Raw genomic sequence first — 17,770 nt, forward strand, 5'->3', positions numbered from 1 at the left:
CAGAAGGCCCTCGGCGCTGGATCTCTGTGTCCAGGCTGAACGATGGGGGTGGAGACGCTCCTTCAGGTATACAGGACCGAGGCTGTTTAGGGCTTTAAAGGTCAGCACCAACACTTTGAATTGTGCTCGGAAAGGTACTGGGAGCCAATGCAGAGTGGCTTTGCCCGGCTGGAATGTGTCCTTGCACTTTGATAATGCCTCTTGGTTGTCTGGGTAGCGAACAGAGAGGGGTGTGTGAAGGTGACTAGACACTAGCCTACTGTACAGAGGAACAGAGAGGGGTGTGTGAAGGTGACTAGACACTAGCCTACTGTACAGAGGAATTGTTTATATTCATTGCTCTGCCCTCTTTGGCCTCAGGCCCTGCCTAGCACTGGAATGTGGCCCCATGGAAGTTTGCTGAGAAGGGAATTTGGCCAATGGCCTCACAAAGCTCCTCCACCGCTGGCCTATTTTTTTTATGTTGCCATTTCTCTATCCCTCTCTATATCATAACAAATAAAAAAATTAAAAATTCTCCAATTCTCCAAAATAAGCTTTTGTGTGCATGCACACACGAAACAAACTTAGTTGGTCTCTAAGGCGCTACTGGACAATTTTTTAATTTTTTTATTTATATCAACTGCATCAGACCAACACAGCTACCTACCTGAATCTATATCATAACAGTGGGGGTCCTGTGAGTTCTGTGTAGATTCTGTAAATACTGGCAATCTGGGAAGTAGCCCTTGGGAAAGTAAGCCCTCCATATGCAGGGATCTTTCCATTGTTTGTTGCCCAGCGCATGCTGAAGAATGGACCTAGTGGATCACGAGGAGCCTTTCATTCTAGGGCAGAACAGGCATTTTTAGGCCAAGTGCTTATTTTTGGCTTCGCAGGACAGCCGGAAGGTCACTCTCGCAATCCCAGCAAAGTTCCGGCCGCATCTGGGCCAAAGGCATGGCCCGTCTGTTCCAAGGCACACGGCAAGAATACTTGGTTTGTGTCCGGAGCACTGTGATCCCATTCAGGAGCCCTTTAACCAGATTAGAGAGGGATTGAAGGATTTAGCTCTGGTGTGAATCTGAGTTTATCCCGGATGGGTTGCCAACACGGCGGGCATTGCCCAACAGCCGCCTACAAGGACACACAGCAGTCTTTCAGCCAAGGAGTCGAGCCTTCTGAACACATGGGGGCCTTTGTCGGCAGTAGGATGAAGGCTGTGGGGTTAGGAGGCAACAAAATCCCTGGGTTCATCCCTGGAGGAGATCCCTGGAGGGCGTTAATGATTAACAGCCTGGTTGGCCTTAAGCTGGGCTATGCCAGGAGCTGTAAACAGACGAGGGGCAACGCTACTGGCACATTCCCCCTCGTTCCCTCCCCCTATGAAATGTTTTCCTAGACACGGACTGCTGGGGAGAAGTTGACTCTGTATCAGGAGAGTCCCTGCTGGCAGGAGCGCAGGAAGTGTCATGGTGATGGAATGCACAAGCCACTGTCCATGAGCAGATCAGGGCTCCAGGCATTGGGGCATGTGTCCTCTTCAGCAAGCCTCAACTCACCCACCATGCAACGCGCAGACAGCCCTACCCTCCTTCCCACGTGTGCTCCTACTGCAGACACCATACACACAGACCCCTGGTACCTCGGTGTGGCATTCTGTCGCTGCCTGCACCACCCCACAGATGGCACAGCTACTGCCCTTTGCTGGATCCCTGCAGACAGCACAACGTCAGAACCACCAGCACAATCCTACTGGTTTTCTGGATCCCAGATACTTTGGCTGAGTGTACTGCCTACATTCAAAGCACCTTTTCACAGACACATCCCAAATCCAGAGAACTGTCGTCTACCCCTTACAGAGATACAACTACCCTCATCCTTAACAAACTACAGTTACCAGGATTCTTTCGAGAAGGGGAATGTGTTTTAAATGTATGCTGTGTATGCAACCATTATTTCCAGAACTCTTTGCTATCTTCCCCACTCCCCACATTTCTGTCTCCCTCTCTCTTTCTCTCTGTCTCATACACCTGCCTTCTAATCCAAAGTACTGCTGTTTTCTGGCCACAAGGCAAGGCTATTTTGCCAATCAATACCATAGACAGAGGTGTCCTGTGAGAGGGCTCATCCTATCCCCAAAGGCACCCATGTTTCCCTTTGCTAGTACCTTGGAAGTCGAACGGAATCCGTTCCGGAAGACCATTTGGCTTCCAAAACATTCAGAAATCAAAGCACAGCTTCTGGTGGGCTGGAGGAAGCTCCTGCAGCCAATCTAAAGCCGCGGAATCCCCATCAGATATTTGGGTTCCAAAGAACATTTGCAAACCAGAACACTCACTTCCAGCTTTGTGGGGTTCGGGAGCCAAAACACCCCAGTACCAAGGCATTTGGGATCCATGGTACGACTGTACAAGAGATCCACTGTCTAGCCTAGCTATGCAAAGGCTTTGGGATTCTTTTCTCGTGCTCTGTTGTTTTGGGCTACCTGCTGCTCCCCAGCACCGGCTGCAGACTTTGGCAAGCTTGCCTGTGGGGCAGGGAAGTCTCTGCATGCTGGTGCTCTGAGGAGACGAGCAAGAAAAGGGCAGCCCCCCTGTGCTGCATTGTAGTGGATCAAGTCTCCCTGGGTACTTGGCCTGCACCCAAATCCAGCCCTGAAATAGCTCCCCACCCCTAAAGAGGCTCCTGTTACAGTGACTGGCATCTGAAGCAGCCCCCTAGATTGGGCGTCCTCAATTCCTCCTGGCTGCAGTGAGGGTCAGAAGGTTCCCCGCACCAACCAGAGGCAGGGTCAAACCACCACCAAGCACCTGATCTGGGCGGAGGCTGCGGTGGCCATATTCACTCCTAGCAGGTCCCTGTCAGCCCAGAATTTCCTGGCACTGGACAGCCTTCCTGGATGTAGCCCAACAAACCCAGTTGCAGAGTGCGTCATCCACCTTGGGGCCAGGGTACTGGAGCCGAGAGTTTGCAGAAGGGCAGACTTAAGTGCTCCTCTTTTCTCCTTCTATCTTATCCTTCGCAGGGCTCTGCTAAACCGGCCGCAGGACGTTCTGTAGGCAGCCAGCAGCTCTGGGAACATCCCAATGTGGCTTTGCAGCCCTGCAGAGGGATGTCCCAACCACGTCTTCTCAGTATCCTGCTGGCACTGGTGGTGTGCCCTCAGGTAAGGGCCTTCGTCCCCAACCCTCCCCAGCCCCTCTCCATCCCGGCCTGAGAGGCACATATATATCAGGCCGGTCCTCCTTTCTGCTGTCTTTTTTCCTTCAGGGACCCTCAGCCCAGATCATGGACTTCCTCTTTGAGAGCTGGAAGGCCTATAGCGAAGAGTGCTACCACAACATGAGCCTTCTGCCACCATCCACTGGTGAGACAAGCGCCCCCTGGAGGTTGGGAATCAGAGCACTGAAGTCACGGGTGGGGGCAAGGAGGGGGTTGGACATTTATCACTCTGAAGTGCAATGGACATTTAAAGGCACTGGTCAGTTTTTCCACCCAGCTGCTTTTCTTGCTTGTTTGTTTGTTTAAGCTCAGCCTCCTTGCTAGGCAATGAGCAGCTGAGTGCTGGGACCACATGCATCTGTGCATGCTGTGGAAACGAGACAAGAATTTTGGAAGCTTAAGGGGCATAGCAAACTGCCTTACACTGAGTCAGACCACCATGCTAGCTTGGTAGAGTCTATACCAGGTGTGGTGAACCAATGGCTCTCCAGATGTTGCTCAGCTGCAACTTCCATCACCCCTGTCCATTGGCCATGCTTGCTGGGGCTCATAGTCGTAGTTCGACAACATCTGGAGGGCCAAACGTTCCCCACACACTAGCAGTGGCTCTCCAGGATTTCAGACAAGGCATCTTTCACAGCCCTACTTGGAGATGTCAGGGATTGAACCTGTGGCCTTCTGCATGCAAAGCATTCTCTCTACCACTAAGCTACGGCCCTATGCCAAGCTTGAGGGAGAAAATGAGCTACCTGCAGTGCTGGGTCCCAGAGGCAAGAGTTGTTTCATAAATCAGCATACGCAAAAGATGAGGGTTCTTTTTCTTTTTCCTCAAGAAGTTGCTGTAAAAACTGTTTCAGACAGCAGTAGAGCACAAAGAGTAGGCTGAGGCAGAGTGGAGGTGAGGTTTGTGGATGAATTACTAGGCAGTTGTGTGTGCAGACACATGCATGTGAAGCTGGCAACAAGGGTCCCATATGTGTCCCAAGGGCAAATTCTGCTGGTTGATGAAACACGTGAAGGACATGAACGTGGGGAAAGTTTCCTAATTAAAGAAAGAGTGAAAAATAAGGACGAAGCTGTACACATATTCAGACACACATATAACCCGCTGTTCCTACCACCGTATCACACGCAGATCCTAAGTTTCCTCCTCTCTTTGACAGAGCTGGTCTGCAACCGAACCTTTGACAAGTACTCGTGCTGGCCTGATGCACAGCCCAACAGCACTGTCAATGTTTCCTGCCCCTGGTACCTGCCCTGGTACGACCAAGGTGCGTGCACTGGGGGGAGAAGCAGACTGGAATGGGCCTGTGCCCTTGGCAGGGGGGGAAAGGAAGGAAGTGACATGGGAGAGTTACTCAGGGCCCAGCCACACTTTGCCTTAAGTCCATACCTCTTTGCGCCATTTTCAATTTGGTCCAGGCCTGGGTGTTCCCACTTGTGATTTCTGCCTCTGCTTTCCCTTGAAACCCCATGTTTTCCTGTTCATGCTTCCTATAATCAATAGTCCGCTTTTAAAGTTGTCTCCGCCTTCAGTTCCACTCACCTGTGGCAGAGAGTCAGAAAATCAGAAAAGCCAGATACTCAGGAAACTGGATAATCAGATAATCATTCAACATGCACAAAAGGAGCCAGGACATTTCCACTACAGTGGTACCTCGGGTTAAGAACTTAATTCGTTCCGGAGGTCTGTTCTTAACCTGAAACTGTTCTTAACCTGAGACACCACTTTAGCTAATGGGGCCTCCTACTGCTGCTGCGCCGCCGCTGCACGATTTCTGTTCTCATCCTGAAGCAAAGTTCTTAACCTGAGGTACTATTTCTGGGTTAGCAGAGTCTGTAACCTGAAGCGTCTGTAACCTGAAGCGTCTGTAACCTGAGGTACCACTGTACAGGGATGGTCCATCCCATTTCACCACCTGGGGTGAAACAGAAATGCGCTGTTCCCTGCTCCCCAACTTTCACTGTTGCCAGAATGCCACCTTCAAAGCACTGCCACTCATCTTCCCCACCCCGTGGGGGTGGGGAGTGGCAATGCAATGCACAGGAACACCACTTCCTTGCCAAGTTTGGTGAGAGCCAAGGCATTCCAGGTGTTGCTGCTCGTCTTCTCTACCCCAGGAGATGCCATGCACCAGAACATCTCTTTTTGCCAGTGAGAGAGGGTTGTTCTAGCAGTGGCAGAAATGGTGGGGCAGGCAGGGTGCCTCCAAAGCACTTTTGCCATCTGAGGCAGGTGCTTCACCCCGCCTCATTGGTGAGCCGGCTCTGTTCCAATACATATTACAGTGGTACCTTGGTTCTCAAACTCAATCCATTCCTGAACTCCGTTCAACTTCCAAAACATTCACAAACTAAGGTGCAGCTTCTGATTGGCTGATTGGCCATGGAAACAATGCCGACAGCAGAAACGGATGATCAGCTTTCGAAAAATGGATGCAAACAGGAACACTTATTTCCAGGTTTGCGGGCTTCAGGAGCCAATTTGTTTATCAACTAAGCCGTTCAGGAACCAAGGTACCACAGTATTTAATACGTATTATTACAGGCAGAAAATAAAGCTGCCTTTGGAACCATTGCAACCAATAAAAGCAAACGAATTGGGACACACAGATTTTGCACATATATCACTTGATCACTGTTTTAATATGAGCCGCAAACAAGGAAGAGTAAACTAAAAAAAAAACACATTTTAAGCATGTTGAGGAAACTAGAAGTGGGGTGCTCAAAGCTGGGGAGACAACTGGAAAAAGTATCCCAAAGGGGTAGGCAGGGAGAGAAGGAAAGGAGGTGGGAGCAGACTTCCCACAAAACAGCTTCCTGGAAAGCATGCAGAATCCAATTCAGGAACTATTTTAGGACTGGTTCAGAAGAGAGACACATTTTTCTTTGGGTTTTCCTCATGACATTTGTTCCAGTTCAGCAGTAAACAACAGGTTTCCCCAGGGAAAGTGGTGAGACAAAGCAAAAACCTATGGACCTGTTATAACAGAGTGATACAAAATACTAGAAATCACGGGACAAACGAAAGTGTGGCTGAGCCCTAAGAAGGGGAAATAGACAGGAAAGGAATGAAGAGGGATCAGGATGATAATAAACTAGAGAAGGGTGAGGGAAAAGTACTGAGGGTGCAGGAGATGGGGACTGTGGGAAGGCACAGAGGAATAACAACAAACGGTCAGAACAAGTATAGGGTGGAGTTATTATAATAATCCTAATAAGATCACAAAGGATAAGGCAATCAGTGACTACTAGCCATGTTCTGACTTCATGGACAGAGGCAATATGCCTCTGAATACCAGTTGCTGGGAATGACAAGTGGGGAGATGGTTGTTGCACCCAGGTTCTGGTTGATGGGCTTTGTGTAGACAACTGGATGGCTGCTTTGCAATCGGGATGCTGTGCCAGATGGGCCTTCTGATTCAGTCGAGTTCTTCTTCCTCTTGCCTTATGCCAGGCTTCCTCAAACTTGGCCCTCCAAATGTTTTTTTGGCCTACAACTCCCATGATCCCTAGCTAGCAGGACCAGTGGTCAGGGATGATGGGAGCTGTAGTCTCAAAACATCTGGAGGGCCGAGTTTGAGGAAGCCTGCCTTATGCCTTCATTCCCTACAGTGAAGCATGGCTATGTATTCAAGAAGTGTGACCCAGATGGACAATGGGTGACCACCCCCGAAGGGAAGTCGTTGCGTGATGCTCATCAGTGTGTGATGAACAACGAGACCATCTTAGAGCAGGTGAGAGCATGGCTATCTAAATGAGTCCTGGGGGCTGTCTGCAAGAACATTCCCCGCCTCGGTTGACTCCATTGACTTTGTACTCAACGTGCTATACCCATTTTAAAGAGCAGATAGATTACCAGGATTAGTACCATCCCTTTGGGGCCTCAAATTGTCTCTTTCCTCTCTTTCGACTTCCAGGAGTGGTTTGCTAAGATCTACGGGAGCTTCAAGGTGATGTACACGGTTGGCTACTCGGTGTCACTCTGCACTTTGATCCTTGCCTTGGCTGTGCTGCTGGGCTTCAGGTGCCTTGGGAACTGGCCTGGGAGGGGTGGGGTGATGGTGATGGTGATGGGGGTGACCACATTGAGGGGCAGTGCCCAAAGCGGTAAGGGGGAGGGAACCGGGAAGTGGGATAGTAAGACCAGATTTCATTTGGTCCTCTAGAAGGAAGTGGAATGGCTGTAGGTCTGCCTGGAAAGAAGTGAGATGACAGCTCAGTTGGTTAAAGCATGGTGCTGATAATGCAAGGTTGTAACTTTGATCCCTGTATGGGGCAGCTGCATATTCTTGCATTGCAGGGGGTTGGACTAGATGATCCTCAGGGTCCCTTCCAACTCTACAATTCTATGATCCTATCAGGCTGGGTGGAGATGGAGCTCTTTTAAGTTGGAAGGGATCCGTCCACACTGGAGATGCTGGGAATTGCTCTTTACATATTAACGTCTTTGGCAGAAACCAACACTTTGCATGCTTTCTGACCGAGTGAGACAAATTACATACAATGCAGTTTTGTGTTTCTTTAAAAATATATTTTATTAGAGAAAGCTGAGGTGGATTCATTCAACCCTCTTTTTTCACCACAAGGTTGTTGCTGCTGTTTTACATTTACTCTGTTGGGTTGATCCATTTGGATCCCTAATCGCGCAGCAGGTTCAGCAAGTGCACACATTGAGAATACAAATTAATTTACCTGTCTCCAAAAAAGTATAAGATCAGGAGTGTCACAGGTCTCTCTGCTAGCAGGCACCAGATAAAAATTATCCCTGTGGTAGAGAAAGCAGCCATGTCAGAATGCAACTTTGGGAAGTACGGTATGCATGTTGCTGTGTACTTGTGATGAGAATATATGACTGTGTGGGTGTGTACTTACGTCAGTTGAATGAAGTGTGTGTGTGTGTGTGTGTGTGTGTGAGAGAGAGAGAGAGAGAGAGAGAGAGAGAGAGAGAGAGAATATGGCCCTATCTGCACTATATATTTAAAGCAGGATCATACCCCTTTAAACTTCCCTGGTTCTCCCCAAAGCTGTAGGATTAAGGAGTTGTAGGATTAAGGATGCTGAGACCCCCTCCCAGAACTACAATTCCCAGAGCTCCCTGGGAAGAGGGATTGATTGTTAAACCTCTCTGGGAGTTGTAGCATTGTGAAGGGAATAGGGGTCTCTTAACACCACCCCTAACAAAGTGCCTTCCTGGGTCACGTTGGTCTGGATTTAATTAAAATATTTTCTGGTCAAAATCCTCAAAATATTTCCAGATTGGCCAGGAGCTCCTGGTAAGCCACACGACAGTTCACCAGAGAGCAGAGCATGGGTGAATGCGTAGGTGTGGAATGAGGAGCAGAGTGGAGAACACAAGGCATGGAGGAGCGGGGTGGGGGTTTAGTACAGTGGGGTGAAAGAGAGAGATCAGGGTGCAAGGGCTGGGAGGAAGATCTGGGAGAGAGGCACTGGCTGCATGGTGCTGGCCATGCTGGACAGGCGTTGTTGACAAGCTCCCTGCTCTCCAGCAAGCTGCACTGCATGCGCAACTACATCCACATGAACCTCTTCGCCTCCTTCATCCTGAAGGGCATCTCGGTGCTTATTATCGACAAGCTGCTCAACACTCACTTCAACCAGAAGATTGACGACTACAGTGTGGGTCTTTGGCTGAGTGATGAGGTGAGTTAAACATTCCTGGTCCCCCCCCCCCTTTTTTTACACTTCCTTAATTTTCATTTCCTTTGTTCCCTTTCCCCAGGGAGCATGAAGGTTCAGTTGATTCGCCTCTGCACCACACATAAACAATTATGGTAACCCAACAACCCCTGCCTACACTACTTGGTAGCTACACACTAGGGCCCACTCCCAAGTAGTTGTTTTCACATACAAATTCACAAGAGCCAGCAAATAAGGGGGGAAAGGCATAGGATGTTTTCTCAGAGCTTTCACGATGCTTAAGTCAGCTTGTAATGCATCCATAATGTCCCAGTTAAAACCTAAGTTTGGCGACTACCGTATTTTTTGCTCTATAAGACTCACTTTTTCCCTTCTAAAAAGTAAGGGGAAATGTGTGTGCATCTTATGGAGTGAATGCAAGCTGCGCAGCTATCACAGAAGCCAGAACAGCAAGAGGGATTGCTGCTTTCACTGCGCAGCGATCCCTCTTGCTGTTCTGGCTTCTGAGATTCAGAATATTTTTTTTCTTGTTTTCCTCCTCCGAAAACTAGGTGAGTCTTGTAGTCTGGTGCGCCTTATAGAGCGAAAAATACGGTATATCGTTTCTCTGGTGCATCCAGTCATGAGTTAATAACATACCCCCAGAGTGCAAGAGCAATTTCTGGTATCTGGAATTAAACTGCTGGAAGGCTGGACCGTGTGGGCTAAGCCCTGCTTCAAATGAAGCCATGCCAATAGCATCCCCAATAGCACCTTCTTCAACCCTCCTCTGGTTCAGTACTCACCTTCACTCATGGTTATGGGAACCAGAACCACCATGCTTTGCTGTCACCAAGCAGCCTGAACCAGCTACATTTCCAAACTTGATCCAAGCCATTGCCTCGTTGCCAAGTCCTACGCATTACTGCCACTTGAGACCTCCTGTACTGGTGGCTTTTGTTTTTAACGTACCAACCACAAAACTATGGAGAGTGGCAAACTGCTGCCCCCATGAATCTGCCTGCTAAAGGGACATGTCCACTTTGTGTTGAAGCTGATCCAGGGGTTGGGTTGTAGAGTGGGGGAGGGTGGGGGAGGAGAGCTTCTCGCTGAGAGTTCCTGGACTTTCCTTGCCCTTCTCACTGACCCCTTGCCATTCCCCCAGGCAGCAGCCAGGTGCCGGGCAGCCACTGTGTTCATGCAGTACGGCATTGTGGCCAACTATTGCTGGCTGCTGGTGGAGGGGCTCTACCTGCACAACTTGCTGGTGTTGGCCGTCTTCTCCGAGCGCAGCTACTTCAGCCTCTACCTCTGCATCGGCTGGGGTGAGTATATGCAGGGTTGCCAAGGCCCTGGAAAGGACGAGTGACTGAGTGTCAGAGGCACCTTCGCTGGAGCAGAAACAGCAGGGCGAGAGTCACTGAGGGTGGCAGGGAAGGAGAAGCACTGTGGCTGGAGATTGCGCTAATCTGCACTGTTTATTATGGCAGGGGTGGGGAAGCTCCAGTCCATATGAGCCAAAATGGTTTCCCTCGAAAGACGTCAGGTGTGGGGCAGGCAGAGATGCGGCTTGACCAGGGGATGTGCTGATGGGCGGTGACTTCACGTCTGCTGATTAATAGCACTTCAAAGAAATTTGGCTTGTGGGGGGTAGGGGAGATAAGGCCAGGATTCCCACCTTTATGTTATGGGGACGGGGCATATGACCTTGTCTCAGAGTTATGGGATGGGGAGAGTGTGACACAGAAGGTAATGATGGTGACAATGGTCAGTGTTGGATCCAGAGCAGGGCTGTCCTGTGACATTTGCCGCTGTAGGTAAATCACCCCAGCAACACCCCTATCTCCATGATGACACCCCCTCTGCAGATCCGGGGGGCTGGCCCTGCCCCCTGCCATACGTGTACTGCAGCCAGCCCCACCACTACAGCAGGGCTGGACTTGGGTCTTTCAAATTTCAGTGGCGCTCTGTATGAGGCCAAAATTCATCGCACACCCCCTTCTCTTGCTGCTCAGTTTACCATGTTATACAGTGGTACCTCGGGTTAAGAACTTAATTCGTTCTGGAGGTCCGTTCTTAACCTGAAGCACCACTTTAGCTAATGGGGCCTCCCTCTGCCACTGTGCCGCCGCTGCACGATTTCTGTTTTCATCCCGAAGCAAAGTTCTTAACCCGAGGTACTATTTCTGGGTTAGCGGAGTCTGTAACCTGAAGCGTCTGTAACCCGAGTTACCACTGTAGTTGCAAGCCCTGCTGCATCCCCTAGGCTAAGCACCCAGTATGGTGGAACCAGTCACGCTGTCCTAAATCCATCTCTGACAGCACCTGCACCTGCAATGCTGCCATGATGCAGTGGCAGCAGTGAGGCTGCAGCAATGAGGGCACAGTGGCAGTGGTCTGTGGCAGTGGTACAGACAAAGCCCCGGCAGGGCTGGCAGCGGCACAGTGGTGGGGCCCAGAGTGTCATTTCAGTGGACTGAAGGACTCTTAATGTTTGTGGAAGGGACTGAGAGCCATCAGAAGCTCCCACTGGAGGAAGGGGGAAAGGGTCATTTTTGCCTATTTCACCCCTTCTCTTCCCCCTCTCACTGTTTTAGAGGATCCCCTACGCCTTCAGTTGTTCAGAGTGCGCAGGGGGGCTTCAGAGGGAAAGAGGAAGTGGCAAACATCACCTGCCCCCTGCCTCCAGCAGGAGTTTCCTGTGAATTGAGTTGTGCTCACAGAAACTCTGAGTCCAAGGCAGATAATGCCTCATTGCTTGACCAACACAGTGCCATTTTACCCAGAGTTTATTCCTCTAAGTAACAGAGGTGCCTTTGCTTTACTTTTCTGTACATTTAAAAAAACAACTTTGGAAGAATGATAGCCTCCACAAGCCCTCCTGTGGGTGAAAGGCCTAGATATGCCATTGAATGAGCATGTTGCTTGATCAATGGCTTTCTGCAATCACTGTCTTTTAATGGCAAGAATTAGATTATAAAGTCCCAAGTGCTCCTTTATCTAGAGCCTTCCTGAGTAATTTTTTGTCTATTAAAATCTTGCATGTTCAGACTTTGCAATGGTTTCAGATTAGCTAGGAATTGTGAGGTTCTGGTGAAGCCAGCATTGAGCATCCCTACCTTACTATTTATTTCCTTTAAAAAGAGAAAATCAAGATATGCCTGCTTGAATGTCAGATTTGACCCTTGTGACTACCAGCTACCTACTAAATAGCTGCCTTCTTTCTTTCTGAGCGTGAGAGACTAAAGGGCAAACAAGACGTGTTATGAATGATGCATGGGCTGCAATTGAGAAGAGCAACAGCATATTCTCTCTCAGTTTTCCTGGTAAACATCCAGTAAAAGATAGATGGATGTGATGTCATCATCCTCAGAGTTTGCCAACCCTAGGGATGAGTGAATCAGTCTGTTTGCAGCCTGTGTCACTTTTGCAAGCATTCTGCAAGAACACATTAAGCTGCAATTTTAAAACATAATAATTCCACGTGACAATTCACATTTCTTCCCATACAAATAGAAGCATAAGGCTGCTGTCATGCTGGAGTTCACATGGCAGCCAGGCCAACTCCAGCATAACAGCATGCAGGTAAGTGGGCAAGCAGGCCATTTGGCAAGTAAGCAGCGTGGGTGGAAAGCGGCCCAGGCAAGGTGTTGAATAGAAGGGAAGAAGTGGTCCACAGAGAGGTTTGACAAACCACTCTCTGAAACATCTGTCCCACTCTGTTAAACATGGCTACAGCAAGGTTTAACAGGGGGCAGGGGCTTCAGAAAACAGCTCTCTGAAGTGCCTCAGACTTTCTTACTTTAAAAGGTGGGGTTGGGGTGAGCTGTGAGGGGGGAAAGGAGGGGTGTGGGATAAGCAGGGGGTGGAGCTGTTAGGTGGGGCAGGGGTTTGGGGCAAGCTGTGAAGGAAGGAAAACTGTGAGGGGATCAGCCAGGGGGTGGGTGGGGCATAGGAGCAGCAGCCCCTATTAAACACGTAAACATGTATCTGAACTTAACATTCTTTCAAAAGATGCATTTCCAAACACCTCTTGTCTCAAAATACATATTTCTAAACGTTTCCCCCTTCAAAAGACCAATTCCTAAACACATTTGGACACGTATTTTGAGGCAAGAACTGTGCTGGAACATTTGGGAAGTGTGAAAGATGTCAGCTAACTAAGTTCAGATCCACACATTGGCCTGGGAGGCACCGATCAGGTGAGCTCATATCAGAAATAACAGAAACAGAAGCATGCCAAGCCCCACCTCCTGCACTTGATTGGCTGCTCCTTACAGCAAGGGGGGGGGACATTTTGGGTACGATAATGACGATAATGACACCGTCTCATCTGTCTTCTTTCAGTAAACATTACTGGGGAGACATGGGAAGGAGACAGTGCTGTTCTCCGCAGTAGTCATCCATCCCTCATGACTAGTAATGTTTGCCCCAAAGGGCAAGCAGCTCTACATGGAACAGCACATTGTACTGCAGCTAAGGCCATGTAGAGATTGTAGTTTTTGAGGGCATTCTGTTGTTGATGTTTTCAGTAAAAATGATCACCCCACCATGGTCTCAGATCAAGTAGATTTTTTTTAATTATTTTTAAAAATATTTTATTAAGGATTTTCTTGTTTTACAGAAGTAAGTCTAATGCCTCATATTTTTTTTCCAATGTAACATTTTTAGAAATCCGTTTCATTTGTTGAGGCATTAGGGGGAGAAGGAAAAAAAGTAAAAAAGAAAGGGGGGGTGGAGAGAGGGAAGATGGATGGGGGTGGGGTCGGGTGGCGGTGTTTCTATTATGTTTAATGTATGTAGAGTTTGGTGTCAGCGTTGCTTGTGTTGTTCACTTGTGTTCCTTTGGTGGTGAGAGAGGTTGGGGTTGGCCTAGGGTGTGATTGTTTGCTTGTGATTGGCTGTGGTGATCTTTGTTTTCGTGTGTGGATCAAGTAGATTTTTGAGACATTGCAACAGTAGCAGCAGCAGCAACAACAACCCGATAGCATCTATTTGACCAGAGACAACAGTGGGTGAGAGATATTTACACTCTGGCTAACAAGTGGTTCTTATCATACCACTGTCTAATTGCTAAAGAGCTACTGCCTGCATGGGACTTCTGATGCCAACTCTTGCATCTTATCCCTCGGGTAGTCAACCTAGTGCCCTCCAGATGTCCTCAGACTTCAGCTCCCATTAGCCCCAACCAGCAGGGTGAATGATCAGGGATTATGGAAGTTGTAGTCCAAATAAATTTTGAGGACACCACTTTGGCTGCCTGCATCTTATCCTATCTATCTTAAAAGCAGGTTTAATCCATAAACTGGGCTCCTTTGGGAGGAAGGGTAGGATATAAATTTAATAAATAAATATACTTTTCCACATTCTGTTTTGAATGTGTCTGATGGTGCTTCCACATGGCAGTCTATTGTGATCTCAGTGCTACACATGCATGCAAGCTTTGCACGGTGCCCACACAATGCTGATATTGGGTGTTGTTGTTGTTGTTGTTGTTGTTGTTTTGAACAACATAAAAGGAAAAAAGGTATACTATATCATATGGGATGGCGTTTTGATGTCATGTGGTCACTGCCCAAAACTTGGTCTACACGAACATCACTGAGTCTGCAGTAAACTCTCCCGTAACAATGCCATTTGTGCCTCTTGCTAGCTGCTTCCTACTAAGCAATTATACAGACACAGTTGTATCCAACGAAGTCAATTCATGAGCAGAATGGCTCCCGCAAACACAATGGGATTTCCCTTCCCTCTCCTCCCTCTTCACACCCCTGCCACTGCCTGCAAGCCTACTCTGGAGATTGGGAGAGGGACCTGGAGCAGGTTTGGGAGGAGGGCACAATGCAGTGGGGGGAAGGAAGCCCCTCCGCAATCTAGAAACATCCAGGTCTTGCCTGGAAATCTGAGGTTTTGTCTCTTTCCGGTGAAGCCACGCCTAAACCACACATGCCATTTGGCAAACGTATATGTGGCAACCAGGCCAGGTTGGATTGTCTCTATGTTCATGGAGCCTGGGCTGGGAGACAAGATCTGTCAACTTAGATTGGCCTCTTCACCTAGAGAATGTATAACTCCAAGCAAATTGACTGCAGTGATACTCCCAAGATTTGAGGATCCCTCGACTCCCTGCACCTCCTGGTTGCGTTTAATGAGCCACTGGCAGATCTTGAGTCAGGATGAATCTAGCGCAGAAACTCTTCTCAGGTTAAATTCCTCTGTCCTGCCAGACAGAGGCCGTTCCTTTTAAAATAAATAAATAAATAAATCCTCTCTCTCTCTCTCTCTCTCTCTTTCTTCCAGGGGCCCCAGTACTCTTCATTGTGCCATGGGTAGTGGTGAAATTTCTTTATGAAAATATTCAGTAAGTTCCAGGACAATGTGTGTCTCTGCTGTGCAGACTGCTTGTAGGTTATCTGTAATGCTTCTGTCATTGCCAGGCAACTTAACAGGTGACATTCCTATGAGGGCTATGGGTGTGAGCAGGCCACATTGTACTAAGTGTGAGCAGTGGGGGTGGGAGGTGCTGCAAGGAAGAGGACAGTGTGCCAGGTCACACTTGTTGCACACGATCCATGGTTTCTTTCTTTCTTTCTTTCTTTCCTGAGATGCTGGAGTACCAATCATAACATGGGGTTCTGGTGGATCCTGCGTTTCCCTGTGTTCCTGGCCATCTTGGTGAGTTCTCTTTATTCCTCGCTTGTCTCAGATGCCCACTGAACCGCCCACAATGGCTGCCCTTGTCTAGCAAAATGCAGAGAGGGAACAATCATTTCCCTGCCTCCAGCCTTCTTATTTGGTGTTCCTGAAAAATGAATAGGGCAACCTCCAAGTAATAAAATGTCTAAGGGCCACAATGTGATGCACCTTGTCAGGCCAGGGGTAGGTTGTGAACCAATTTTGGCCTGAAAACCACATTAGCCACGTTGGGGGTATGCACACAGAGGCACACAGCCCACTTCCTTAACTGATGGATGCAGATCAGCTGAGGGAATTATCAACCGCCTCACCGTCCATAAAATGATGAAGTTAATGCCAGGGGAGAGGGCACACAGCATCACCATCAAGGTGCTGAGCAGGGCAAAGGGGCTTAAACCAGCACTGTGTCAACTAATTAACTGCTGTTTTTTTGTGCTGTCAAAATACTGCTGGGGTGGGGTGAGAAAACATTTCTTTGGGGACCCAATTTAGCCTCCAAGCCTAAGATAAGCCACCCCTGTTGTCCATGTTACCAACAACAATAATTTAGTATGTATATTATAGACAGCACTTTCCCTAAGTGCTCAAATCACAAAACGTTATTAGCAAGCATATGTACCAGTGATCCAGTAACTGTTCTGCAAACGTCTAATCCTATAGCCCCAGTGATGCATAGACATGGTCACAGCCTGGATGGGGCACTTTGGGGAGACCTGTGCAAGCCACTGAGAGCTTATGATGGGTCCAGAATTAATAACAGTAGTAATCGTGGCTAAAATTAGACCCTTATTTGCTATGCGTGTCTTTTGACTCTCCTGCAGTCCTGCCTCTTCCTCCCACTCAGACACACTCTCTCACTTTCAGATCAACTTCTTCATTTTCATCCGTATCATTCAGATATTGGTCTCTAAGCTCCGTGCCCACCAGATGCGCTACACAGACTACAAATTCCGGTACTGGCTCCTGCTCCCACCCTTCCCTGCTCTACAGTGCCATAGCTTTTCCCGGGATGGGAAGGTTCTATTATCATCCTGTTTACGCCATCATTGCCCATGGCATCACAGCCTTTGTAGGTTAGGGGTATCCCTTCCACACGTCCATGGGTTTGGGGGATGGGTACACTGACTTTTTAAAGTGGCCTTCGATACGAGTCTAGCAGGTTTCTTTTCTTGTCATTCATAAGCCCATTCGTTCCTCCACCAGGTAGGTGGTTCATACGGGGTTCGGGCTGAATACTGTGGGATGCTGCTGCCTTTTGCTTGTGATGCATTCTAATTAGCTGATGCCCCATTTAGGCTGGCCAAGTCAACACTGACGCTCATCCCGTTGCTGGGAATCCACGAGGTGGTTTTTGCCTTTGTCACCGATGAGCATGCCCAGGGCACGCTGCGCTATGTCAAGCTCTTCTTTGACCTCTTCCTCAGCTCCTTCCAGGTGAGGCACACCAGAAGCCCATTCTTTGCTCAGGCCCATTCAAAAACTATAGAGAGACAAGCCTTTCTGGTTGCAATTATTATTTAATGTACGTTTCTGTGTATAAGACTAGGTTTTTTCTTATAAAAATTATGCTAAAAAGTGGGAGTTTCTTATACATGGATAGTGCATAGGGCAGACATTTGATTAGCTGCTGCCGTGTCTGTCCACGGCTGTTGGATGTGTTATTGGTTGCTGTGTCAATGGCTGGTGTTGATTGGCTGAAGCTGGGGCAATAGGACGGGCGATAGGCAACTTCTGCCAGTGAGGGGACAGATGAGCTCAACAACCCTGTGCAATCCCCCCCAAAGCGCAATCCTCCCCCCAAAAAGCTCAAGATGTCTGAGCCATCTCCCCCCATCTTCTTAAATTTGAGTCCCCCAAAATAGGGGGCGTCATACATGGAAAAATACAGTAAATGGCATTATTCTGATTGACTTCTCTGCCTCTTTAGGGAATGCTGGTGGCCATTCTTTACTGCTTTGTGAATAAGGAGGTAAGTGTGCTCTAAACTGGGGTGGGGGTGTGGTGGAGGAGGGAGATACAGGACATGCAAGCTGCTGCACAGGTAGGAATGTATGGCAGCAAGGATGATTTCCACCTGTATTATCTGAGTGGTATTGGAGGCACAGCTGGAGCAAGATGCAATGTCTTTTGAAATACTGTCAGAGATGAGTGACCCACCCAGCTTAATTCAAGTGGTAAGAAGGCAGATGCAGTCAAAGCTCCTCATCCGTGTGTGTCTCTCGCCCATGTA

At 48.5% G+C, this 17,770-nt stretch overlaps 1 protein-coding gene across 2 annotated transcripts in view; it reads left to right on the forward strand.

The window, feature by feature from the left end:
* Positions 1-17,770, forward strand: part of GCGR (glucagon receptor) — a 42,707-nt gene that overhangs the window by 22,962 nt on the left and 1,975 nt on the right. Inside the window, exons 1-13 of one of the 2 annotated variants that reach the window (XM_080993875.1) lie at positions 2,793-2,908; positions 3,008-3,148; positions 3,253-3,349; positions 4,368-4,475; positions 6,820-6,941; positions 7,125-7,231; positions 8,715-8,868; positions 10,010-10,169; positions 15,145-15,205; positions 15,450-15,519; positions 16,405-16,493; positions 16,836-16,974; positions 17,468-17,509. In XM_080993875.1, coding sequence (XP_080850001.1) covers positions 3,095-3,148; positions 3,253-3,349; positions 4,368-4,475; positions 6,820-6,941; positions 7,125-7,231; positions 8,715-8,868; positions 10,010-10,169; positions 15,145-15,205; positions 15,450-15,519; positions 16,405-16,493; positions 16,836-16,974; positions 17,468-17,509 — 1,203 coding nt within the window. In that variant the 5' untranslated portion in view covers positions 2,793-2,908; positions 3,008-3,094. Of the gene's footprint in view, positions 1-2,792; positions 2,909-3,007; positions 3,149-3,252; positions 3,350-4,367; positions 4,476-6,819; positions 6,942-7,124; positions 7,232-8,714; positions 8,869-10,009; positions 10,170-15,144; positions 15,206-15,449; positions 15,520-16,404; positions 16,494-16,835; positions 16,975-17,467; positions 17,510-17,770 lie in introns of those variants that run through there. The other variant, XM_080993874.1, reaches the window with a different exon arrangement.

Source organism: Podarcis pityusensis, assembly GCF_964106645.2.
Source record: "Podarcis pityusensis genome assembly, chromosome: 2".
Classification (NCBI taxonomy): Eukaryota; Metazoa; Chordata; class Lepidosauria; order Squamata; family Lacertidae; genus Podarcis; species Podarcis pityusensis.